General features: G+C 36.1%; 2 protein-coding genes across 8 annotated transcripts in view; one reads left to right on the top strand and one right to left on the bottom strand.

The window, feature by feature from the left end:
* Positions 1-2,690: 2,690 nt before the first annotated feature.
* On the top strand, positions 2,691-26,910 carry CLEC1A (C-type lectin domain family 1 member A). Of its 6 annotated transcripts, XR_005379839.1 has the most exons (8): positions 2,691-3,001; positions 13,236-13,334; positions 14,872-15,048; positions 16,751-16,902; positions 19,073-19,191; positions 20,527-20,768; positions 21,429-21,595; positions 25,362-26,910. XR_005379839.1 is itself a non-coding variant. In XM_038576771.1 (6 exons), exons 1-6 carry the CDS (start codon positions 2,887-2,889, stop codon positions 20,675-20,677), a joined length of 813 nt encoding a protein of 270 aa, XP_038432699.1. In that variant the 5' UTR covers positions 2,691-2,886; the 3' UTR covers positions 20,678-22,461. The 6 variants fall into 6 exon arrangements, 2 of the variants coding, with proteins under 2 accessions (XP_038432699.1, XP_038432700.1); XR_005379837.1 differs by having other exon boundaries at positions 20,527-21,595; XR_005379836.1 differs by lacking the exon at positions 25,362-26,910 and adding an exon at positions 24,333-24,419 and having other exon boundaries at positions 20,527-21,595.
* CLEC1B (C-type lectin domain family 1 member B) overlaps positions 25,738-26,943 on the bottom strand; it is a 39,720-nt gene continuing 38,514 nt past the window's right edge. For both annotated transcript variants that reach the window (XM_038576766.1, XM_038576765.1), the window contains exon 12: positions 25,738-26,299. In XM_038576766.1, coding sequence (XP_038432694.1) covers positions 26,167-26,299 — 133 coding nt within the window. In that variant the 3' untranslated portion in view covers positions 25,738-26,166. The remainder of the gene's footprint in view (positions 26,300-26,943) is intronic.

The raw sequence follows: 26,943 nt of genomic DNA, 5'->3' as shown, positions 1-26,943 counted from the left end.
CTCATTTACCTCAGTGATATACTTAGATTCCTTTCCCTTTATTTTTTGCTGATCTATTGCTGGTTTTTAAATTTGTGGTTGTCATTAGGCTTGTATAAAGCATCTTCCTGCTTTATGGCAGTCTATATAAAATTGATGATCAATTGACCTTGAACCCATGCTTTACTTCTCTCCTCCCTGCGTTTTAGGTATATATTGTCATATTTTATGTCCTTTTATTTTATGAGTCCCTTGACTGCGTTTTACAGATATACTTATTTTTACTACCTCTGTGCTTCCTACTTTTCTTGCTCTTACTTATGGTGTTTTTTCCACTCAGAGTCCTCATCAATATTCCCTATAGGGCTGATTTAGTGGTCATGGACTCCTTTAGCTTTTTGTTTGGGAAATTCTTTATCTCTCTTTCTGTTCTGAAATATAGCCTTGCTGGATAGAATATTCTTGGCTGCAGATTTTTTCTTTCCTTTCAGCACTTTGAATATATCTTGCCATTCTCTTCTGGCCTGCAAAGTTTCTGATGAAAATTTCACTTATAGCCTTATGGGGTTTCCCCTTTATGTAAGTGTCTTCTTTTCTCTTTCTGTTCTTAAAATTCTCTTTTCCACTACTTTTTGCCATTTTAATTACTATGCATCCTTGGGTTGATTTTGTTGTAGGTTCTCTCTGTATCCTGGATCTGAATATTTTTTCCTTCCCCGGGTTTAGAAAGTTTTCAGCTATTAAGTTTTCAACTGAATTTTCTCTTCTTTTCTTTCTTTTTCCCTATAATGTGAGTGTTATCACATTTGATGGAATTGCTGAGTTCCATAAGTCTGTTCTCATTTTGCATATTTTTTTCTCTCTCATCTGCTCAGCTTGATTACTTTCCATTGTTCAGTACTCTAGGTCTCTAATTCATCTTTCTGTTTCCTCTAGCCTGCTATTTATTCCATCTAGTGTATTCTTAATCTCATTTGTTGTGTTCTTCATCTCTGATTGGTTCTTTTTAAACTCATTATTAAGGGTCTTGCTGATGTTTTCCACTCTTTTCTCAAGTTCTGTGAGTAAAGTTATGATAAATACTTTAAATTCTCTATAAGATATATTATTTATATCTGTTTTGGCTAGGTTTCTTGTTATGGTTTTGTTCTGTTCTTTATTTTTGGGACATATTCCTCTGTCTCCTCATTTTTTCTAACTCTCCGTGTCTGTTTCTCAGTGTTAAGGAAGTCAGCTACATCTCTTGCTCTTAAAAGTATGGCCTAGTGCTTCAGAAGTCAGCTACATCTCTTGCTCTTAAAAGTATGGCCTAGTGCTCCTATGTGTGTTGTGTGGGCCTTGCTTCTTGCTTTGAGTTTTGACTGCTTTTCCTTCAGTCCAGTCATTTGGCTCTTTTTCTTTGTTGTGGACAGTGTTTGGCCTTTGAGGTGTTATTAGGGGTCCACCTTGGGTTTGACTTGAGTCAAACCAGGCATTTGCCAAGATTCAATAGCAGAAAATTGCAGGGTACTTTCTCTGTATTATCCCCTGAGAAGTTTTCATTCGTGAGAAGGGCCTACAATCAAACCCACAGTCTGCCCCCAGCCACTGCTGGGGCAGCTCTCTGACTGATATATGTGCTTGTCTCCTTTTATTCCAGGGCAGGTATCATTTTAGAGTGATATTGGCCTATATTTGGGGCTGTTTGCACACTGCCAGCCTTGTGGCTGCAGTTTGAATGGACTCTGCCCAAGAGTGTATTGGAGCAGACATGCCATTGGTTCTGGCACTGGCCAGAGTGGAGTCCAAAGTTTTAGCAATGTGCATACTGGCCTCCTTGCAAAATGATCTGTCTTAACTAAGGCATATCTGTAAAGCATATATGGGCAGGGCACAAAATTTTAACAAAGTGTGTGTTGGTCTTTATGGGACCCACTGCCACCACCAAAGCTGGCCCAGGGTCCTAAAAGTGTGTGGGAGCAAAAGACTGAATGTTGGCCAGGTTTGTGTTGGTCTTCTCAGAGATGCCACCTGTGGTGCTGAGACTGAGACAAGATTACCTGGAAAGGGCAAATCTTCTGAAGCAGTGTGGATGGGTGGATTGCTGTGGGTTAGGGGTATGTGTATTAGCAAATTAGGCACCACACTGGTTCCTGCTGGTGGTCATTCTTTATGCTGAGGGAAAATGGCACCTGCCAGCTACTCTGTTCCTGGGGAAGTCCAACAGGAGAACACTTTTAAAGCTAATACTGCCACTGACCAGCTATGTGACTTTAAAACAACCTCTTCATCTAACTGGATTTCAATCTCCTTTTTATGTAAAATGAGAAAAAGTACAATCAATAGATATTCCCAAAAAGACTGTGCTGACATTCCATGTATATGATGCTTTATACTATGCCTTTGGAGAAAGGAAGAGACTGGTTCTATGATCTCTTCTTTTTTTCATGAAGGCACAGAAGTTAAACCTCATCTACTTGACTGAAGGAATATCTGGTAGATAAGAGACTAGGTGATATATATATATTTTGTCTGATTATTGCTCTGCAGAGCCTCAAGGAATCTCTGTGTGATTATATGAGCTTGCCTTTTTTACACTGTACTTACACAGGAATTACAAATAAATGAACAAAGGAGATTTGAGAAGGGCAACCCTTCAATAATTGTTCAGACAGAGACCGCCCAAATAGAAAACACATGCTATTTCCCCTCTGCCTGACCAATTTGGCCTTCAGAGTACAAGTTCCCAGGAGAGGGGCTGGGCCTCTCCAGGCAGGAACTGGAATCAGAGGCTCCCCCTGCTACTCGCTGGGAGCGAAGAACATTAGGAATGACTTTCAACGCCATAGTTCCTGTACTGTCTCACAGTAGCCACGCAGCTTGGGGACAATCAAACTGCTGCTTAGCCTCACCTCAGCAGGAATCCAGATGCAGGCCAAGTACAGCAGCACGAGGGATATGCTGGATGCTGATGGGGACACCATCATGAGTGTGCAATCTCGAGCCTCTTCTACAACCCAGCAGCCAGAGCTCAGGCACACAGGTACTCTGTCTCTGGGAGTCCAAATTGGTCGGACTCTTGAGCAATCTGTGAGATAAACTATCTTTCTGAAGAATGTGCGAAGTGAGGGAAAGAGAAAGTGTTTTCATGACTTACATTTATGTGTAGCTGTGGACTTCGCACAACTCATGTGCCTGTGTATGAACATCTGAAAATTTAAACTCAGTATATACACAGATGTTTGTTTTTTCTAAGATTCAATTGCTGGCACAGTGGTTTTCTTTTCACTAGCTTTGAATTTATAGCTTTGGAGGAAGGTTTCTAAGCAGACACATCAGCTCTGGTATTTTGTTGTCAGAATTCTGCATCTTAAAGTTGCAAGGCCTTAGGAGAGTCATATTAGGCTTTATCATCTGTGAAATGAGGGAAGGATTAAAGTAAACACTTTTTAAGTGTCCCTTTAGCTCTAAAATTCTGTGATTTGATGATCTAAATAGTGGTCTCAGCTGCAATTATATCCCACCCCACTCCCTTTTATTATTTTTCAGTCCATAGAAGAGAGAATTCCCATATATAGAGAAAGATCTTATTTCCTGGGAAACTCAGCATATATATGTAAAACATAACTTATTAACCTTATACTCCAACCATTTATAAGAAAAGTGTTTGATATATATGTGCTTTAGAATAATTCCAGGTACATAATTCTCGGTATATACATGTTTACTATCAGTTATATTTTATAAGTAAAGAAACCGAGGCCCCAAAATACTTGAGTAACTAGTCCGATATCAGTTTGTAAGCGGCACACCTGGTATTAGAACCTAGTCCTGTCTGTGTTCCACTGTGAGGTTTTTCCATTAAAACTCAAGTGACAGGGGATCCCTGGGTGGCTCGGCTGCCTTTGGCCCAGGGCCCGATCCTGGAGTCCCGGGATCGAGTCCCGCGTCGGGCTCCCGGCATGGAGCCTGCTTTTCCCTCTGCCTGTGTCTCTGCCTCTCTCTCTCTCTCTCTCCCCCTATGTCTATCATAAATAAATAAATCTAAAAAAAATAATAATAACATTAAAACTCAAGTGACATTTCTGCCTTACATTGACTGAGTTGCCCAGGAAATAAGATCCTTCTCCATGTATATGAATTCTCTCGTCTAGGGACTGAAAAATATATTTTTAGTACTATGTCAGAGGTGAATTCCTAGAAATAAAAGTATAAGTTGCAAGCTAAGTAACAAATTGAATATATTTTTAAAATATTTTATTTACTTATCTATTTATTTATGAGAAAGAGAAAGAGAGCACAAGCTGGGGGAGAGGCAGAGGGAGAAGCAGACATCTCGCCAAGCAGAGAGTTCAACATGAGGCTCCATCCCACGACTCTGAGATCATGACCTGAGCCAAAAGCAGATGCTTAATCAACTGAGTCACTCAGGCCGTCCACAAATTAAATATTTTTATAATTCAATTCAAATATCTCTCTTATAAGGTGGTTAGAGTAAAAGGTTGATAAGTCCTTGGCATATTGCAGACACACCAGAAATGTGCATTACCTTTCAATATTTCATTCCTCGTGAATTCTTAAGTGTTCTGTGTCAGTTGGCATCATAGAGATGCCTGTTCAGTGACTGTATGTCCTTTCTCTTTTGACCACATTCAGGTGTTCTTCACCTGTATAAATCTGGGCACATATCTTTTCATTGTTCTCTTCCACTTCTTTATCACATAGCTTTTAGGTTTTCTTCATTTTCCCCTGTTAAACCTTTCCATTCCCATTCTATTCATTGAATGATCACCACCTGAGACTCACTGATATGATTTTATTTTATTTTTTGCTTTTTCCTAAACTATGTACTCAGTTGTAAGAAGATACTGGAGATTTCCAGCTTCCTTGATGTGAAGCAAAATGACAATTTTGGGATATCAGTTTCTGTAGGCACCAGATACGTGTAATAAGATATGTTTTCCTCCAGCAAATCCTGTGAAGAATCAGCTCTCAGGGCTGTGGTTTTAAGTGGCTTGTGTATAACTTCATATTTCACCTTTGACTAGAGCCAGGAACTCTCACAAGGATTGGTGATTAGCATAATAAGGAACAGGGTGTACAAATAAGTTCTACTGAGCTCAAGGGTGGAGAAGTAGGTGGGGCAGGATAAAACACTTGCTGAAAGATCTGGCAATCTTTCCATAAGAAGTCAAAACTGAAGAAACAGTAGGAGTAGAGGTTACAAAGAAGTGTCTTGAAGGCCAGCCTCTGAAAATAGTTATCTTCCCTTACACGTATGATACCTTGTTTTTATCTTGTAATAATGCAAATATGTAGAGGAATGCCACAGAAGTTTAATTATTTTTTAGGAAAATGATTTGATATAATTTTGCTGTTTAAAATAACTGAGCAAAAATCACTGCAGGAATATTTTGGCAATGCATAGGATTTAAATTCAACATAATATTGTTGAATAACTTATAATAACCTCATGAATGGAAATTTTTTTTTCTTTAGAATTAGTAAAAACAAATTATGTACACTCATTTGTCTTCTAGATTTTCATTTTTTAAATATAAAAGTTATGTTCATCTTTAAAAATGCTAAACAATTTAGAAGATAAAAGGAAAAGTGAATGACAATGTCCTCATACCTAATTCTGTATTTTTGGAGAACTATAAGCAATGTGTTTTGGTGGGGGTGTAGAATTGGAGAGAGAGGAAGCTGGCAAGAAGGAAGTATGGGAAGTTATGAAGGGCCTATTATGTTATACTCAGGTATTTTGATTCTAATTCAGTAAAATTAACTCATGTAGGGATTTAAGCAGGGAGTAACATAATGACTTTTGTGTTTTTAGAAGACCATCTAGGCTGTAATGAGGAGGATGAGTTGAAGGAGTAGGAAACTGGATGAGCTAATAGCTAGGTATTTTACATTAGTCTAAGCATGAGATTAGAGGAATCTGAACTGAAGTAGTATAGGAATGAAGAGGAGGAATCAGATGCCAAGGAGGTGGAGTTGATATTTTGGTAAGAATTACACTTTCTGAGAATGAGCAAGATCACTGAAGATGACAGTGTAAAACAAAAAGACAAAAAACCCCAAAGGAATAGAGTACCTAGGAGAGAATCTACCAAATGAAGGGAAGGATGAGTGAGAGATTCCAAGAAAAGCTACAAAGAATGATTGGTAGTGATAGAAGCCGACCAGGAGAGAGAGACATTAAGGAAGCCAAGAAATAATAACTTCATGAGAAACAGAAAAGTCAATGATAATAAATGGTGAATTTTAAAAATAATAAACAGTAAATACTGCAGAAATTTCAAGTAAAAGAAAGGCTAAAAACAATTTTTTGTTTTAGCAATAAGGAGAAAATGGATTATTGGTAATTCTTAATAGCAAGGGTTTGAAAGGAACATAGTCAAATAGGAAAATAAATAATTTGTCATTTTCTTTTTTAAAAAAATCTCTCTTTGAGGAACCAGCTATAAAAAGAAAATATAAAGTGTTAAATCTGAGGTAGAATGAGTTTTTGTGAGCGCATTTTAGATTATTTCTTTCTTTATTTGACACAGAGAGAGCTAGAGCATAAGAGAGGGAGAGGGAGAAGCAGGCTTCCTGCGGAGCAGAGAGCCTAATATGAGACTCAATCCTAGGACCTTGGGATCATGACCTGAGCCGAAGGCAGATGCTTAACCAACTGAGCCACCCAGGTGTACCTAAAATTATTATTATTATTATTTTTAAAGATTTTATTTATTTATTCATGAAAGTCACAGAGAGAGAGAGAGAGAGAGAGAGAGAGAGGCAGAGACACAGTCTCCATGCAGGGAGCCCAATGTGGGACTTGACCCCAGGTCTCCAGGATCACACCCTGGGCCGAAGGCAGCACTAAACTGCTGAGCCACCGGGGCTGCCCAAATTATTTTTTAAGATGTGAGATTCTAACTCAATTGAAAAGAAGTGCAGCAAGAGCATGTCACAGTAATAATGTACTAGGGAGACAGAGAATAAAATCACTGATAGGCTAAAATTTCTACTGAAGACTAAATATAGACCTATCAAAAGAATATGAAAATCTATTTGGGTTTACAAAAAAAATTAAAACCTTTTAATGATAAATTCAAGTTCTATTTTTCTCTACCTATATTAATTATAATATTCTCAAATTTTTCTAGCTTCATTTCCCCAACTAAAGCATTAACTCTTCTTTGAAGTGTCATGGCATAAATCACATCTAATTGATTCAACAAATCTTTAATGTATGCCTACTTAATATCAAGTGGTACTGCAGGCATAGGAGATCCTTCTCTTTTATTGAAGTATAGTTGACACGAGATGTTAAATTAGTTTCAGACGTGCAACATAGTGATTTGACACCACAGGTGTAGCTACCATCTATCACCATACAGCGCTATTACAATACCATCCATTATATTTCCTATGCTGTACCTTCTATCCCTGACTTATTCATTCCATGGCTTGAAACCTATACCTCCTACTACCCTTCATTCATTTTGTCCATCCTCCCACCTGCTCCCTCTCTTGCAATCATCCATTTGCCTTCTGTATTTATGGGAAGATCCTACTTTTAGGTGTTTGGAGAAATGGAAGGAATAATTTGAATTAGTTCTAAGAAAATGCATTTAATGTTATTGAATATATGTAGGAGACCAAGAAGCAAGTAGAGATGAATAAGTTACCGACTGTGTTTTACTCATGTGGGTATCTTTGAATGAAATGACATTCGCTCTTGTCGGTAAGCCTGAGTCCAAGTTTTTCAGGCAGAGCAAGATGGGCACTAGTTATCAGGCCTATATGTACAGAGATAAAGGTAGATAGGTAGGAGCTAGCTTGGTGCAATGTATTTATTGGTAAAATTAAGAAAGACAAGAGTTCAGAGGGAAAAAATGAGGTGCGAATTTAGAACAGGATAAGATCATTTGGTGAATCATTAGCAGATGATTCAAACACAATGGCAAGGTAGATTATTGGCGGAAAGAATGGTTAGCCATCAAAGGAAGGGGTATACGAGGGGGCATGTGGGCAGATGAGGCTAAAAAGTGGGACTTAATCCTACTATGCAGGCTCTTTTATAGCATGCTAAGAAACATTTTTTCCTTAAGGAAGAAATTAAATTTACACCCTAGAAAGTTCACCTTGGGGATAGAGTGGAGAATGTATAATTGTAGGTGGCTATTCCTGAGATATTTCACAATAAAGAAGTGAAAAGTAGTAAGCAGTTAAAACACCAGAGTCTTTCTACAATTTCATAAGGAACTGGCATGTAAGGGCAAATATTAATGTGGGATTTGTTGGGAGGATGGGAAAATTATTTAAAATATTCAGATCTGGAAGGACAGAATTAGTACTTCTGGCTCCATCATTTACCAGGTGTGCAAACCAAAGGAGACTAAGCAACTCCTAGGTACAGTAGTTTTCAAAAATCCAAACAAAAGTGAAAAATAGGGCTCTCTTAAATATTTTTTGGATGAACCCAATGAAATACTACAGCATCCATAACACTCAGGAGTTGTTATCAGGGTCTGTGTGTCCTTGGGTTAAGCTCAGCCCCCTAAGACTTGGTTAACTACCTGTAAAATGGTGATCATAGTAGTATCTATTCATGGGGTGTTGTAAGATATGAGATAATGCATATAAATCATTTATCTTAGTAACTCAAGGAGTGTTAGCAATTGTTATTAATAGTCATGTTATTTTTGAATATTTCATAAATGAAACTCCTTAATTGGAATATAAAATTGACTCACCTAAATTTTACTCTTTTTCTCTCTCTCTACATATATATTTGACTACATACCTATATTTTCACGAACACCAGAAAATACCCTCAACTCATGGAACCTTGAATATTCTCCCACGAGATTTATTATGTGCCATAAGTGAGGATCACGGAAATAAAGAGAAGTTGCTAAAAAGACAACATTTAAAAATTTAAAATATATCCCAAAGTCAGATATGCAATCTGCAATATCTCATGATTAAAAAATATTAAAAGTAATTTCCGAAATATTATGAACTTCATCACCAGTCTAGTCCTGATTTGTCTGTGAGTTCTGGTCAAGAGGAAAAATACAAAGTGTGGTGTTAAGCATGACAGTTTAATCCTGGTTCTGCCCCTAGTTTTTGATGTGGCTTTCTGCAAATTATTTAAATTTTCTTGCTTTTCCAGCTTTTATTATGCTTTCTATTTCAAAGTCATACTAACAGACCACGTCTGGTAATACATGCTTCATTTCTCATAGGCCCTGGGAATGGAAGTCTATAAAATTTCCTCTCTCTGATGCCTGATGAAGACTAACTGCTCGTGTATGACAACTCTTCATCTACAAAGTTTCTTATTCTTACAAAGGAATTTGAGTTCAAAACTTAACCTTAGCACTGTAGCCTTTTATAGAATAGTTATAGTAAAAGGATACAGGAATTTTTTTTCTATATATATCTTATTATTCCTAAGGATGTTTATATCATTCCTTGCCCTGTCCACACCTTTTTCTAAACATGCCTCAGGAGACAGCATAGGGGTTCTCTTCTAAACACTAAAACCACAATAAAGCCAAGCCAAACTGAAGCACCTCCCAGGCAGCTTATTTTTTCTTATTTTAGGGTGGGGATGGTCCCTAGAGAGAGACCTCATTATGATCAAGGCACTTGGAATAAAGCTTAGGGATATTAAATCTATAGTTAAAAAATAGTATCATCATCAAAAAAAAAAAAAAAGACGTGAAACATTTTTGGGGGGTTTTGTAGCTTCAGATATAGAATTTAGTGATTCATCACTGCCATACAACACCACACAATGCTCATTATTTCAAGTGCCCTCCTTAATCCCTAACACCTACTTAACCCATTCCCCCTCCTACCTCTCCTAGAGCAATCCTCAATTTGTTCTCTGTTTTTTTCTTTCTTCTTCTTTTTTTTTTTTTAAATGAAACTTTCAACTTCATAGTCTTTCCAACATAGAAGCTGGATTTCCTAGGAAATGACCATATCTGCTATAGAAATTCCTTAGGGTTGTGTTTTTCTGGGTTTTGAGATAGAAAGAGATTGTGAATATTGAGAGAGGGAGGCAGGGAGGGAAAAAAAGGAAGAAGGGAGGAAGGGAGAGAGAGAAGAGAGTCAAAATAGAAAAATTTCCAAATGACCAGGGAAAGATGATTCACTAGAATGGAATTTTTAAAACTTTGTTTCTTAGCAGAAGATATCGTATACTTTTTTCATCTCCTGTCCTAGAGATAACCTTAGGAAGGATAATGTATTTATTCTTTACATGGATAGAATTATTATTAAATAATATTCTAATTCCTTAAATCTGTACCCTCACTTCACAGTAAGGTTTTACGATTATTCTTTTTGATTCTCTGGGCAGAAGATCAGCACTTCTCTTGCCCCAGTATTACACAAGGAAAAGCAGGTTTCTTAAGGGATAATTTGGTTGATTTCTACAGCTGTTCTTTTTCTTTTTCCTCTTATTATTTATAACTTTGGGAAGGGAAATATCAATTATAAAAACGAACAATATTTTAAAAATAGTTTATGCCTGGGGCACCTGGGTGGCTCAGTTGGGTAAGTGCCCAACTCTTGGTTTCTGCTCAGGTCATGATCTCAGAGTCATGAAATCATGCCCTGTTTCCAGCTCTGCTCAGCACAGAGTCTGCTAGAGATTTTTCTCTCCCCTCTGCCCTAAAGAGAGGATTTGTTCTCTCTTTCAAATAAATAAATAAATAAATAAATAAATAAATAAATAAATAAAATCTTAAAAAATAGTTTATGCCTTTCAGATGTGTAATAATATAAATAGGTTTGCGCAGGAGTAGATAGGCATATAACAGATATTTATATATAGGCAACACATTCATTCAACATTAATTGAGTTTTTTTCATCTGATGTTCTAGGTGCTAGAATTGATATTCTTCTAGTGACTAAGCAGACTATAATAATTAAGACAGCTATAAACCAAAAGAAATGAATAAGATATATAATATATTTGATAGTAATAAGATATATGGAGAAAAATAAAGCCATCTTGGTGGTTGGTCCACATATGCACTTGTACTTCTGGAATCTAGAGCCATCCACCTACTTAAGTTTCTTGGGCTATACAGAACTCTCAGGAGACTGGGGATTTAGAAGGGATGTTCAGCTTAAGCTATATTCTTGTTCTTTTCTGTGCTTCTGATTTGAGATACTCTTAAGTATCCTTGAGAAACCAACAGTTTCCAGGAAAAATTTAGACCAAACCATATAGGTCAGCTAATTGAAGGGAGAAAGCAAATCTCTCCAATATCTGTTCATGGTTCAGAATCTTACACAAGTCAGTGAATAGAGACCAGTATGGTTAGAAGATGAATTTAGTTGAGTCCCCCTTCTGCTGTCGGAAATACTGCTGAAAGATCAAAAGATTTTTATAAAAATCAACAGTTTAGATAATCCTCTGTGCCTCTGTAAAAATTATATAATTTAAGTAATATTAACTTTTCACAATTTCATTCTTCATTCATATCTGCATTCAAATATGTATTTGGCCCTCATGTGCCAGGCACTACTTTCAGTACTGGAAATATACTGGTGAACAAGACAGACAAGATCACTGTTTTCATGGAATGTACCTTCAAGGAGGGGGAGGATAGAGATGAAAGAAACAAATGAAAGCCATGAAAATATTAATAATCTTATTTTTACAAAACATATGTAGTGGCTTATATATTAGAAATGAACTCATGGAGCACTCCCAAGGATGGACATTTAAATGGAAAACTGAGTAGCAGAGTGTAACCTACCAACAACTGCTCTGAGGATTAATTAATGCAGGGCAGAGGCAGAGCTAATGGAAAGGTACTAGGACTGGGACAAGCTTGTTTGTTTCAAGGATAAACAGAGGCCACTGTGTGTAGAGCATTTGAGTGAGGGGAGAATAGTTCAAAAAAAGGATGAAAGAACTAGGTAGGGTCCAGAAGAAAAAGACTCATAGAATTTTAAGTGCAAAAAAAGCTATTTGAAGTTTTTAAATTGAGAAATAATCAAATTTTAATTTTGTTAAAGAGAGAAATCTGAGTCTCCATGAAAAGTGGTTTGAATTTTATTCTATCTTTAATGCAATCCATTGAAAGTTTTTAACGGTGATGATTATTAAGAGAAATTAAGATTCAAATTTTAAAATTTATCAATCTCAATGTCTCCATGATTTTTCCTTATTTTCCTGCTGGATTGTAAATTCCAAAGGATAGTAATCACATTCTCCGTTTCCATACTACCTTTCCCACTTATCATTCCCCATTGGGAAATAATATGTAACACAAATCTCTATACCTAGAATACATTATGTAGAGGACTTTGCTAAAGAGGAGATGAATTTATATGTCTTTAATCTTTTTGTTTTAGAACATGACTTCAATTCCCAAGGAAGTAAAACGCAGGTCTTGGAGACATCAAAATTTTTTTTAGGGTGTTGCTCTCCTTTGTTTCATTTTAATCACAATGCTAGATGCAACAAGTACCTGAGAGGATGAGGGTGGAAGGTTCTCCCTTTCCTCATTGTCATTTAGATTGACAGCTAAACGCACTAGGTGATGGGTTCATTGTTGACTCAGTAGAGCCTCCGCAATTAGCACAAGGCAAACTCGTGGGGGTGTGGCATTTATTATTTAACTTCAAAATTGAGATAGCTTAATTCCACCCTTGAGAAATTGATGATCATGTCTCTCTATAATCCATTTTTGCTGAGATATAAATCAAATGAGTGAATAAAATCCTCACAAAAGAGGAACTTTCAACAAAGAAATCCCAAAAAAAGGAAACAGTAAAATGATCATTTCTCTTTACTGACATGCAATTTTCTTACTGACAGCACATACGGAACTCATTGGGGAGGTGTTTTGCAAAACTAACAACGAACTCATTTCATCTCTTTGATGATGTGAAAAATTGTTCCCCGTTCAGGGATTTCCACGTCTTTTATAACTTAAATTTTGACAAAAAGATGGTTATGCAAGCAACTTTATAAAGATAAGCGCAATGCATAACTTGATTCCATGTGAAGTAGAACTGAGGCTTGTGGGGCTCCGGCAATGGGCAGGGCTTGTGAGGGAATACGGCTGTGGAAGTGAGGATGGCCATTGGACCTTTTGATAGTGCTTCTGAGGCCAGAGGGAGTGTTATCTAGCCCCTGGTTGCTGTTGTTCTTTCCCAGAACCAGGTCTTCTGGCTTACTGGTGGCATAGATCCAAGAGAAAGAAAAAAAGTGAAATCTTGCCGTTTCCTTTGTTCCCTGCAGGGCACCGGTCTCCCTCTTCAGTGTGGCGTCCAGTGGCCCTGACCTTGCTGTCTTTGTGTTTGGTGCTGCTGATTGGCCTGTTAGCCCTGGGGCTTGTGTGTAAGTCTGCACTCTGACTTGGGGGAGAATTCTGGTTCTAAGTTGTATCTAGGATGAAGAATATTTGTTACGGATTTTTTAAACTTTAATTCTGGAGCCTGTGAATAATTCAATGTACCTTATTCTAAAGCACTCATTGAAATGAGTAGTGAAAGAAACATTAAAATACAGCAATCACTTGCCAGCTAGACTTTTACATTGTGTTTGAGATAAGGCAGGTTTTGTCTGTTTGTTTACATGTTGGTATTTAAAATCAGCAATTTTTTTGAGGAGGGCAGAGGGAAGGTCTATGGTGAGGGAGTGGCATGGGGTGTGGGAGAGAATCTTAAGCAAGTTCCATGTTAATCGCACTAGGTTGTCCATCTGAAAACTCTGAGATTCCTGACCTAAGCTGAAATCAAGAGTCAGATGCTCAAAGGACTGAGACCCTAAAATCAGCAATTTTTATGAATTTAGCCCTCTTTCATTCTACAAAAGAGTACAGGAAATGGTTTTTGCTCTTAGTATGCATGACCCAGCAGCTCATACAAAGGGAAGAGATTTCATTTATATCTACTCCCTCAATATAAGAACAGATTAGGTCCTTAATTTCTACAGTATTTTTCCAAAAAGTCCAGGAAATAATAGAATCATTTTGCAAAATCTTGTGAAAACCAAACAAGGAAAAATGCATGTGAAAAAGTCTTTAAATTTCACACCAGTAAAGACAAGTTCAAAAACTAAAAAAAGGAAGTGGGTGGATTTGCCTCATGGCATTGACACTACAGTAATATTGCCTGAGCAGGTGAAAAAGGTGGCTTAAGGTAAAAGGTTACATTGAAGAGCAGGTCAAACATTTGTTTTCTCTAGGAAATGTTAGAAATTTTCCTTTGTTATTATAATTTTTTAATTAAAAAATATATTTCTTAGTGTTTCTACCATGGCCCCCCAATTTTTACTTCATTTTGATATAAATTGTTTTATAACCACCATTTTTATGGTACATAAAGCAACTATAAAGCAACTTTCATAAAGGATTTCTCAACTTAGATTTAGAAATCTGGAATTTAAACCTAAATGTTGAAATTTTCCAGTCAAGTGATATTAAGGAAATTGCTTGTTCTCACTGAGCCAAATTGGAAGCTATAAAACCATGGAAATGATAATATGACTATTTTAATGAATGAATAACAATATATAGTACATTGTCAATAATATGTTAATAGATCAATGGATTTGTGGTTTTAGGTTAAGCAGCAGTTTAAGAGCGCACACAAAATATTTATTGAGCAGTAAATATGGTTAAGGAATTTAGTCCTGAAGTTAGAAAGCATTACTATGATTCTACATATTCCGATAAAAAGACAGATGTAAAACATTAATTTGCCTGAGACAATGCAATTTACTATGTGCTACAGTTGAAACTTGAACACAGACAATATGAAATCTCAGAGTATGAGATCTTAAACAATATGAGGTTTTGTCTTCTCTATATGTGAAAAGTAGAAAGACAAATGAAGAAATCAGCTGTCCAGTCTGACTTGGTAACCTGGGTTAGTTTTTCAGATCTACCAGCTTTCCAATACTCAGCAAGACAGCATTTCTCACAAGGAAGAAAGATTGGGGAATCTCTCCCGACAGCTGCAATCCCTCCAAACCAAGAACAGGAAGCTTGCAGAAATCCTGCAGCGTGTGGCTGAAAAACTGTGTCGTGAACTCTATAACAAAAGTGGAGGTGAGTCGTGTGTGATCACCTCTTTCTGCCCTCTGGCTAGCTGTCATTGTAGAGCTGACTTTCCCATCTGTGTGCCTGGGCATCACATGTCATTTAGTTAGTTGTCTGGCAAACTTCATGAAGAATTTGGACACTTAGGTCATCCCCAGTTATTGGAATTGTTTAGTTCGGATATGTCTGTGTTGTAATACATAAAAGGATTCTTCAAATTCAGACATTTTAAATAATAAAAACAACTAACTGCAAATAACCAAAATAACACCGCAAGTGAATAAAATACAGGGTTATTTCTCAATTTATCTTGGCACATAAAGACCTAACAGTAGTATACATTTCATAATGTGTTCATAAATCTTTTCCCCTTAAGAAGTTAATGAGCTCATAACTATAGTTCTCACATTTTAAGAATCATACAGGGATCAGGTTAAAAATGCTCCAGGGGGAGATGAACCATGCTTTGGTAACCACAGCTGGACAAGGCTGAAAACATCATCTCATTCCTGTGCCTTTTCCTCCCGTCGGTTTTGGGTTTCATAATGTCTAACTCTATTCAAGTTAGCCTTTCTCTTCTGTTCTGGTCATCTTGCATGGAGAGGAAGCAACATTCATTCTAAGTTGCCACTTTTTATTTTTCTTTCCAGGACTTTAAATTAGGATAAAGTCTTCCTCTTCCACTTCCCACACTAACCAGACAGCCAGATTGTGTGGTTACCCAGTAAAATAACACCCGCAGGCACACTTCCACTTCTCTAAGTGATTCTTTTCCACATGACTAGTGATCTCACTTGTTACAATTTTCTTTCTTTTCTTTTTTTTTAATTTATTGAGGAATAATTGACGCATGGAGTTGTATATATTTAAAGTGTACAACACGATGATTTGATATACCCATACATTATACAGTGATTATACACTGGATTGTTTTTAAAATATAGACATTTTTATGAAATGATTGAGTTCCCATCTGACCATAAGGGACTTGATAACAAGTCACAAATCTCAAAGGCCCAATGCTGTGTATCCTCATCAGTGTAAAGACCATGGCTCTCAGGGACTAGTTCCTATACTTACAGCCTCTATTCATGTAGTCTACCTCACCCTTCACCTGTGCACTTACTTCTCTGACTTTGGTGCCCATCTTAATTTCTGACACATGGAAATTTACCATTCTAAATCATACTTTACTTAGCATTTATGTCTTTTTTTCTCAAATTTTATTTACTTGTCTTTAGAATGAGAAAAGAGTCCATATCTTATTGGTATACATATACTGCATTTTAAAAATCCTTTGCAATTATATAAGAAGATTTTGATGAAGAAAATTGTGGAAGCTTCAATTGTTTTTTAAAGAAAAGACATAATGAGTTTTTGAACATATGAAAGTTCTTTATGAAATTGAATATGCTCTGTGTGCTGAATTATATAGGGCAAGAAACAAGGAAGTTCCAATCATTCATTGCTAGATTCCAAATTCCATGAAAGCTGTAGTGTCTGCTTTAACTTTCACCATATACTCAGTACCAATTAGTTTCTGGCATATAGAGTGTTTAGTAAACATTTGTAGTTATCATTTGTGGGCAATTAAATATCTAAGAGAAAGGAAATTGATTCTTTTTTGAGTCATCAAGTACCATATAATTTCAGGAGAGGAAAGATCGCACACCTGGATAAAAAATAACACTAAAATTGGTTTCTTTCCAAGAAAACAGATGCAGCCCTTGTCCAGAAGAATGGAAGTGGCATGGGGACAAATGCTACCGGTTCTATAGAGAAAGCAAGAGTTGGCAAGGCTGTGAATATTTCTGCATTGCTGAGAACGCGACCATGCTGAAGATAAACACACAAGAAGTGTTGGTAAGATGCTGATCAGTGTTTGAATTTTTCTCAAAAAGAGATTCTTAAAAGACCTGTACAAAAGAGTCAAAGGAGTCAATGTCCCTAGACTTTTGTACTTACTGCAATCAAGACCTAAGCCTTATTCTTATTGTTTTGAGTGATTCCCTGAGGTACGTACGTAAAAGGAGTTCTCCTCACTACAAAAGGCGTTCTCCTCTCCATACCTTAGAAACATGAGAGGAAACTCTCCAAAATCCCCATCAGTCAGAAATGAAAAAAAAAAAAAAAATTCCCTAATTTCTTACCTCTTTTAGTTTGGGAAAGAAGGGCCCAATACTGAGGTAATGTCAGAAAGATGAAAATAACATTTCCTATTCTTCCATTATAAAAGGACAAGTTTTTAATTGAAAAAAATTTAATTAAATCATTACTATAACCTGCAAATAAACATATTGTCCTTCAGAAGTTTAAACCTAACATAGACTAGTCGAGGCAAATGTGAAAGTAAAATTATAAATTGGCATGTATTAAGTATACGTAATTAAGATAAACTTCTAAAATCATGTCATTGTTCTCACCCTTTTAAAAAATATTTATTATTCCTTTGAATTTAATCTCTTAAGCAGTGTAACTGTTATTTATTTATCATTGTTTTAGCAGAAGTCTTGGCACAAAGTAGTTTATCAATAAGGGATTATTTAATCGAAGTAAGTGCCCAACTCACTATGTAAATTCTTAACATCCTTCTAGTTACTCTTAATTCCTACCCACTTTTCTGAAATCTGTGATGAATGCAACTCTGCAATATTTCTCATCTACTAAAATAACATTCTTTATACTTTCTTAATGGCTCAATTTAGGCAGAAAAGGAGGTAATTTATTTAAGACAATGTGTCCCTACCATAAGCCCACCTAGTTTTTCTTATTCTCTTTGTTTCCTCCACTTTTAGCGTAAAAGAGGACTCAGATATATAACTGAATTGTATTACATATAATGGTAGGAAATATTGTGAAAGTTATACAGTGGTTTTGTCTCATGCACTTCAAAGATTTGTATATATTTAAGTAATTTTCATATGATTTATTTTTAAAAACTTTTAATTTGAAGTGTCTACCATACAATTGGAAATATTTTCAACTATACTTTTTTTTGATATACCTACTAGATGACTGTTGCTAAGTGATAGTTTCATATCTATTTCCAATAATCTTTTATTGAACCATATGTCATATGTCATTAATTATCTAAAGGGTTGAGGATATAAAACAAAGTATGTATCCTTAAGGAACTCATAGTATAATGGAAAGGAAGGACATTAAAATTGATAATTATAATAAATTTAAATAATTTCTATGTTAAAGGGTAAGGCTGGATAGAAGGAAGAAGGTAACTTAAAAAATATTCAATATAGAGGGGTGCTTGGATGGCTCAGTCTGTTAAGCATTCGACTCTTGATTTCAGCTCAGGTCATGATCTCAGGGTCATGAGATCAAGACCCAAGTCAGGCACTCCCCTGAGCATGGAGTCTGCTTGTCCCTCTCCCTCTGTTGCTCCCCTCACATCGAATAAATAAATAAAATCTTTTAAAAAATTCAGGATAGATATATATGAGTATAAATGTATATATGAATACTATACAAAAATATAAATGCACACACACATATATATATATGAAAAATTTCCCTTTCTCCCTTTCCTTTTCTGAGACATAAATCATCTTTCCAAATTTTCTCTTACCTCTTTTTACATTAAAGTATAATTCATTATTCTTTCCCCCTTTCTGGCCAGTCCCTTTTGCATATGTTTATAAAGAATACTTTCCCCATTTTTACCCTCTTCTTTCCATATTCTTCCATTCACCCCATGAGTAAATCTGCCCCCATGTTTTTAATATAAATCTTAGTGTTTACTCTGTGACTTGAAAATAATGGGTTATTTATATATTTTGATTGATGTGATTTTGGTTTTAGAATATCAGTATATCTTCCATACTTACAAGATAAATTCTTTAACTTGGACAAACTGACCTCCGCACACACACTTTTTCTCTCAAGTGTACTATGACCTATATGGGGCAGGACTCATGTGTTGTTCTCAAAGTAAAAGTGCTGGCTGGCCCTACACATCTCTGTGTATATATAGTATAACATCTCTAAAGCTAAAGATCTTCTTGTGTGCCTTTCACAGGACTTTGCCATGCCTCAGAGCTACTCTGAGTTTTTCTACTCTTATTGGACAGGGCTATCCCGCAACGGCAGTGGCAAGGCCTGGCTGTGGATGGATGGAGCCCCTTACTCCTCTGAACTGTAAGCCTTCAGAACATTTGATGAGAAAGGCATTTAACAGAGAGCTTTCACTTGAGGGACTGAGTTCAGCAATTTGCTTCAATAAGCATTAATCAAACATCTGCTTTGTATTGGATACTGTGTTTATAAGAGGATGTACAAAGGTGTATAAAAATAAAACACAGTGCTTGCTTTTGAATGGCTTGTGAACCAGTGAAGGAGACATACAAAATGTTAGTAAAATAGTAGGGGCAGTTCTCTGTCTGGGTGCTTTCAGAGTTTTTATTTCAGGGTCTGAAGTCCTTTAGAGCATTAGTAATTAAGTGTCTGGGCTCTGCTGAGGGAGGATGACAGAGACAGAGATAAAGAGAGAGAGAGAAGAAGAAGGAAGAGGAAGAGGAGGAGGAGAAAGATGAGGGAAGAGATGTTTTATGGATGAATAAACTGAAACCTAGATCGGGATGGTAACTGACCTAAGACCACATAACTTCACAACTTATCAATACCCAGAGGTAATATAAGACCTCAGATTTCAAGACACCTGGGTGGCTCAGTGGTTGAGCATCTGCTTTTGGCTCAGGGAGTGATCCCGGGGTCCTGGGATTGAGTTTATATCAGGCTTCCCACAGGGAGCCGGATTCTCCCGCTGCCTATGTCTCTGCCTCTCTCTGTGTGTCTCCCATGAATCAATAGATAAAATCTAAAAACAAAAAACAAAAACAAACCTCAGATTTCTTGGCTTTCTGAGCAGTATGATAGGGCACACATTTTTCAGAATATAGTTTCTGAGGGACCCTGGGGTGGTGTAGGCAGTTAAGCATCCAACTTATGTGAGCGTTTACTTATCTGAGCACTAGATAAGATTGTGTGTGATATCTTTTCAAATAGCTAAATGTATACTTAAATATATTACAATTTGAAGCCATGTTTGGCCAGATACCTTTCTTCCCTATATATCATACGGGATTTATTATCCCAGCAGATGCGACATTCTTAATGTAATCCTTTTTATTTTATATTTAATTAAACTGAATCACAGAGAAAGTAGATGACCTTTCAAATGATGGCAAATCATATGATAAATTTATATTATAGCATGCATCTTAGTTTTATTTAGAAACAATTTTTGTTGTTTTAGATGAACTGATGCTTGCTTCTAGGGAAAAGTATGGACATTAAGGGGTTGAAAAGGAAGAGCGTGGTGACCCCATCTCTCCAGTAAATTCATTCTGCATATCTATTCTATAATTTTATCAATCTAGGAGTACTCCCAATGTACTTTCTGGATATTTAACATTTCATTTTAGAAGTTACCAGTGATCTGATTAAACTTTCTTTTTTTTTTTTTTCCTTAAGGTTTGAGATTATAATAGATTTTACCAGTCTGAGAAACAGGGACTGTGTGACCATCCTCAATGGAAAAGCTTTCTCAAAGGACTGCAAAGAGTTGAGGCGGTGTGCATGTGAAAGAAGGGCGGCCACAGTGAAGCCTGAGAGCCTCCATTAGTTTCCCTGCACCATTACATGGAAGTGATTGACTCTCCCATCATAATTACAATATCAAGCTCTCTTCAGGGAGATTGAAGATCAGAACAGAAGTTAGTCTATTTATGTGTACCTGTACTAGTTTGGTTTCAGTTCCTATCTTCTCTCATATGATCCATGTTTATACAAAAATTGAGCAAAAAGGTTGAGCCAAGCAAAGTCAATGCAAAGGATATTTAAGCCATTGGAAGATGGGAGAAAAATAGGAAAGGCAATTTTTCTGACTGGTGGAGGAAGGATTTTCATGTTTCTTGTTCAGGATCACCAGCATTTCTGAGCTTCATGCATATATTTACCAGTCACAGAGAAGTCCTATCTATGTACCAACCAGTCCCAGAATCTCATAAAGTTGTCATCCACCTTCTTGACTCAGAGATAACTTTCCAGTGTTTTTCCTTCTTAGCATCTAATATCATCTCCCTATTTCCATGTCTTCCTTCATATTGAAGGAAGTGAGAAACTTACTGAAATAGAGGAAATAAATGTGTGTGACATCCTTTGTGGCTCAGTCAGTTTAGCATCTGACTCTTGATTTCAGCTCAGGTCATGATCTTAGGGTCCTGGAATTGAGCCCTGCATTGAGCTTTCTGCTGAGTGGAGCCTGCTTAAGATTCTATCTATCCCCTCCTCTATCCACCTTCCTCCAACTCACAACCTCAATCTCTCTCTCTCTTTCTCTCAAAGAAACTCCAATGATTGTGTCCTCTCTCTAGGAATTTCTTCCAGGAAAGAAATATTCTCAGCTCAGTTCCATATCCAAATTACTGTCCTCGATGCTCCTTCAGAAAGACTGAAGACGAGAGCAAAAGTCAGTCTCTTCATGAAGGTCTATAATAAGTTTCAGCTCCTATTCCATCTGATTCATGTTTATGCCTTCCAGGTACTAAAGATTTAATAATAATAATAATAATAAATGTAAATAATGTGAAATGTGTGTGATTTGAGAATAGATTCTGGGAAAATTTCTGTGTAGAGATGTTCTTCAAAAGGCAAGTTTGTCATCAGCACATACCGAAAGATGAGTAAATAAAATTTTAATAGGATGAGTTATCCAATCAGGTCATGGAAAGTGGAAGAGAGACTGTGATACCTGCGCACATCACTGGCTCCTTTTTATAGGTACCTCCTTTCTCAGGATACCCATATGCACAGTCATCACAGGGGGCACTCACTGCAAATAACACCATCACAACCAGTGACTTTGTTGATTTATAGAGAAATCAATTTTAGAGGTTTAATGCTAGTGATGATAATCTACCATAAACCTTTATTTTTCAGCAATGAAAACTAGGGTGCTTCAGTTTTATTTCAGAAAACATCCATCACATGGTGAAATGACATTAAATTAGCAAACATGATAAAGAGAACATTTCTGTATTCATTTTCATAAGACTGCATTATGTAGCAATCACTGCTTGTGGATTTCTTCCTTATGAATTTTCCTTTCAATTTTCTGTTGATTAATTATGAAATTTCTTCAGTGTTGAACAAATTTTGTATTGATTTATTGTGTCATGCAAAAAAGAATTGTGGTCATAAAATGAGAGTTTTAGGTCCCATAATCTGATCTATTATTGGGCAAATCACTTTACTTCATGAAGCTTATTTCATTAAGTATAAAATAGTGGAAATGTTTATAATTTTCTCATGGTGCTATTGTTAGCTGAAATGAAGCAAATATGAAATTAGTTTTATAATCCAAATTGAAATATATAATGTAAAAATATTAAAAATACGTAAAATAAAGGATTTAGTAATTTTTTTTTATATAGAGGAGCACACACAAACATAAATAACCCTTTTTGGAGACCTGTATTCTTCAGTTAATTATAGAAAGTCACTTACATTGGGAAGCTGTGGATATTGTCAAATATTTTCTATGATGAGAGCAGATATTTAATGAATGCAGTTTATATAATAAGCATGTAACAAGAAAGGTGGATTAGGACTTCAGCTAAGAAATTAAGTGTAATTTAAGTCTTGTTACTACAGGAAGAAAATGTGGTTCACATAAGCAAAGTCAAATGACTTTGTGGACTAGGTTGTAAATAGGGACAAGGCACATTTGTTGACTCCTGGCAACCTACATAACTGCAGTCTAGTTCAGGTTTGGATGACAAGTTTCTCTTTAAATGCCATTGCTTTAAAGAGTCTAGGTGCCAGGAGAGTGGATGTTGTATAGTATTTAAAGTATTCCCACAAATCTGCCACCTGAGGAAGTGTCACTTTAGATAGTGAAGAGGAAAAAAATAGCATTTATTTGACATTTTTGCTATTCTTGACCTTATTTCTCTCCATCTTTACCCTCAATCCCATCATCTGTATAACAAAACTCACAACACTAATTACAATATGAGCAAATATCTCAAGGTGCAGAAGAATAGTATGGCACATTTTCTCCACAAACTTTTTTAAATTTAAGAATAGGAAATAATCATGACGTGATTTGCTGAGAATATTTTTCCATGGAGAATCAGAGAGTAGTGTCCCATGAATTAATTTTTGGCTTGAGAAGAATTTTTCTCTTCCAGGCTCTTGTGTGTTTAGGTAATTCTGAAGAAATTTCAGGAAAAGTCAAATGAGGCTTTCCTGGTAGATCGGAGTTCCCTACGGTACACAGTGAGCTATTTCTTTTCCTGAGGATACTGAACCAGCTCTTAAAACTTATCAACAGGAAACAGGTCATGAGTTCTTTAATAGCAGGAAGAGTGTGAAGAATAAGGGGAGCTTTTTCTTTGGGGACAGAAGCAATTATGAAATAAGTGGAAGAGTCTAGCAGATTGCCTCAGTTTTGGCCTTAATATTGAGGGGGTCAAATACTTTGCAAAGGAATTCTTGTCCTTTTTGAAGAATACAAAAAAATCATAATCTGATTTAAAGCATACATTTTTACAAGGTTCATTGGATGAATAAATTTTTAGGATCTAGTAATTTTATTATTCTATCAATAATACTATTCTAATTTGTTTTCTTTTTTACACACTTAATGCACTTTGGCCATAGCATATAACACAGCTTCTTTACATTTGTAGAATAGATTTTTCTGTTTCCTTCCCACCCCCTTTTTTAAAAGTTAACTTTGATCTCAATGAGATGGATCAAAGATATCCAATTAATTCTTAGTGAGACCAAGATCTAAAACATGTTAGCCCAGTGCCAAGGCCCAAACTCTTACCAGCGCCTGGAAAAAGAACCTGATAGTTTGGACCCAAGTAACTTGTAAGAAAAAAATCTTCCATCCATATTCGCTATATGAAAAGCAGCATTGCCACTGAGGAAATTTGTAGGAGTTTATGCCAGCTGCGCTGTTGATAAGATTCTGACTTGAGAATACTGCATCATATATTGCTGGGATGACATCAGCCAAAGGATGTTTGCCTTTTGCTTCATTGTACTTTTTCTTAAAAGAGTTATTAAATGCTTCCTATCCTTTCTCTAAACATACTCCCATGACAATGCTCTGAAGGATCTTGAAGACAAACAGTTTCTACTACTAAAAATTTTTATTGTTTCTCCTTCATTCCAAGTTATTATATTCAGCTGCCAGCTGTCAGCTGTGAAAGCCAAACACAAGACTCAACTTATACTGTGTTTTCTGTGCTATTTTCTTTTCCTAGGTTCAGCAGAAAATTAGAGAAGAATCCCTTTTACTGAAAGGTCCACCATTTCAACTCCAGGTCAAGGATGAATTAAAAAAGAAAAAAGAAAAGAAAAAAAGAATTTTTTTTTAAAATTTATGATAGTCACACACACACACACACAGAGAGAGAGAGAGAGAGAGAGGCAGAGACATAGGCAGAGAGAGAAGCAGGCTCCATACACCAGGAGCCTGACGTGGGATTCGATCCCAGGTCTCCAGGATCGCGCCCTGGGCCAAAGGCAGGCGCTAAACCACTGCGCCACCCAGGGATCCCGAAAAAAAAAAAAAGAATTTAAAAAGAAAAAGAAAAAAAATCATGCCTTTCCCTTCCATAAAGGACCTTAGCCTTTAGAGGTCACCCTTTACAATAGACTTCTAGGTTCATTTAAATGATTTCCACTGCCTCAGTGAATTAGGTTTTATTTTACTTTATTTTAACAGTATCCTTATTGTAAAGAAAGATGAGAATCTAATGTAGCTTAACTACTCCTTGTGAAAAATGAGATTACTTAAAATTATATTGAATTTAGCTGCTATTTGATGAGAATTTACTGTGTAGTAAGTTATTCTAAGGATGGTAAGTGGTAGAAAAGTAATACAGTAATAATTAGTGATTTTTTCCTTCCTATAAATTGCAAGACACTTTCGTATCTCCTATCTCTTGGGAGCAAGCTAATCTATGTCCAAGGAGCCTGCTGACCTAGGATATAGATCATCTATGGATTTGTCTGAGGAGATTCATTAACTTTAAAACAGATACTCTGTCCTGACAGCTGCTAACATTTCACATATAAACTTTATCTTCTCAATATTCCTATAATATGAGTAGGGAAAAGAGTCATTTTTATCTGGATTACACAAATAAGGTTGATGCCTAGAGATGACTGGTGATTTACTCCAGATAATGGTATTGATAAAGTGTCAAACTCTAGGAAAGGCACTAACATACATTCATAATTTAATCTTCAAATAATAATTTGACATAAGTCCTATAATTATTTTACAGTGAAGAAATTGGAGAACAGGAGATGCACTTGAAAGTGCCTGAGTGTTACTTCTTCAAAAAAGGCATCCAGATGGCCAACAGACACCTGAAAGGATGCTCAACACCACTTATCGTCAGGGAAATGTAACCGAACCACAGTGAGATATCCCCTCATACCTGTCAGAATGGCTAAAATAAAAAACTCAAGAAACAACAAGCATTAGTGAGGATGTGGAGAAAAAGGAATCCCTGTGTGTATTATTGTTGGAAAGGCACACTAGTGCAGCCATGTGGAAAACAGTATAGCTGCCTGTCTTCCTTTTAATTTGAAAATCCATCTCTCTGTCCTACCATCCTACTGGTTTAAAAGAGAAAATGCATAGAAATCTGGCAGGTAGAGACTTTAAATAAAAGGCCACATTTATTTATTTGTTTATTTGTTTAAAAAAATGGCTAGAAATGTATCATCTCCCCAGTGGCTTATAGATTTTTGAGTGGAGTTTATAGTCACTATAGGCTATAAAATTTAAAAAGTACAAAGAAATTATTTTTCTTCATTTTGTTCTCCCCTTTCAGGATTTTGTCCTCTATAGGCTATAAATTGATTTTATTCTTGGCAAATTAAACAATATCAAATAAAGGCCTGGAAAGTATTGAAGAAAACTACCAAGTGTAAATGTAGAGATAGGTTTTGAGTCCCAGGTAGTGAGTTTAGTAGCCCACACATAAGTTTACTTCTGCACTTGCTCTTAGAATTTTGTGGCAGGTTTTCCAATGGCCTATTCAACATACTATCATAATAGATCTCTTCAAGTACAATTTTTTTTCAGTTAGAGGATCTCAATGCATACTTCTCACAGATAAAATATTTCCAAATGCTGCAGTTAGCAGAAGAAAGGAACTTGTCCTTTAGATATCCACAGAGCTGGTTAGTTGATTGCAATGTCTGTACTGGCGACCTGGAGAAGCAAGTCAGTGGATTTGACGTTAGGGTAACTGGTGAGAGGTGGGTAGCTTTTATGTTTTGCTTTGTTTTAATATGGTACCCTCCTGTAGCACTCTCTTTCTTCAGTAATAGAACTGTTTTCTCTCAATAAAAAATATGTTAACATAATATCAAAAAACCTTATAAAAACAAATACACAAAAATAAGCTGTAATGTAGGATCTCTTTCCTGACTCTTAATTCTCAGAATACTAAAGCACCTAATCCTGTTCACCAATCTTCCTAGTTCTATCTAAAAAAATTAATAGGGAAAAATAAATCAAAGTAAAAAGTTTAACAGGGAAATCTCTTAATAGTTCCTATAACTTTTTTCTCCTAGCATTCTCTAGCCATTAAATGATATACGTGAAAATTATATTGTTCATTCAGCATCTCAAATTTTGTTGTGAATGTGCTAGAGCATCATGGCAGCAGGACCGAAAGGAGGAAGATTTGGAAACCATGAAGCTACTCTTAAATTACCTCAGTTTTGATTCCAATCAAAAGCCTGTGGAATGATCATGCTGGCTATGTCTTCTGGAGAATATTTGAGGTGTAAAATAAAATGAACTTTGGAATCCCCTCATGTTCCTAATTTTTCTTGTCACATTTCCCTCAG

The sequence above is a fragment of the Canis lupus genome, chromosome 27, assembly GCF_011100685.1.
Source record: "Canis lupus familiaris isolate Mischka breed German Shepherd chromosome 27, alternate assembly UU_Cfam_GSD_1.0, whole genome shotgun sequence".
NCBI classification, from domain to species: domain Eukaryota; kingdom Metazoa; phylum Chordata; class Mammalia; order Carnivora; family Canidae; genus Canis; species Canis lupus.
The sequence above is the reverse complement of the archived record's forward strand: the minus strand, read 5'-3'. Positions and strand labels throughout refer to the sequence as shown.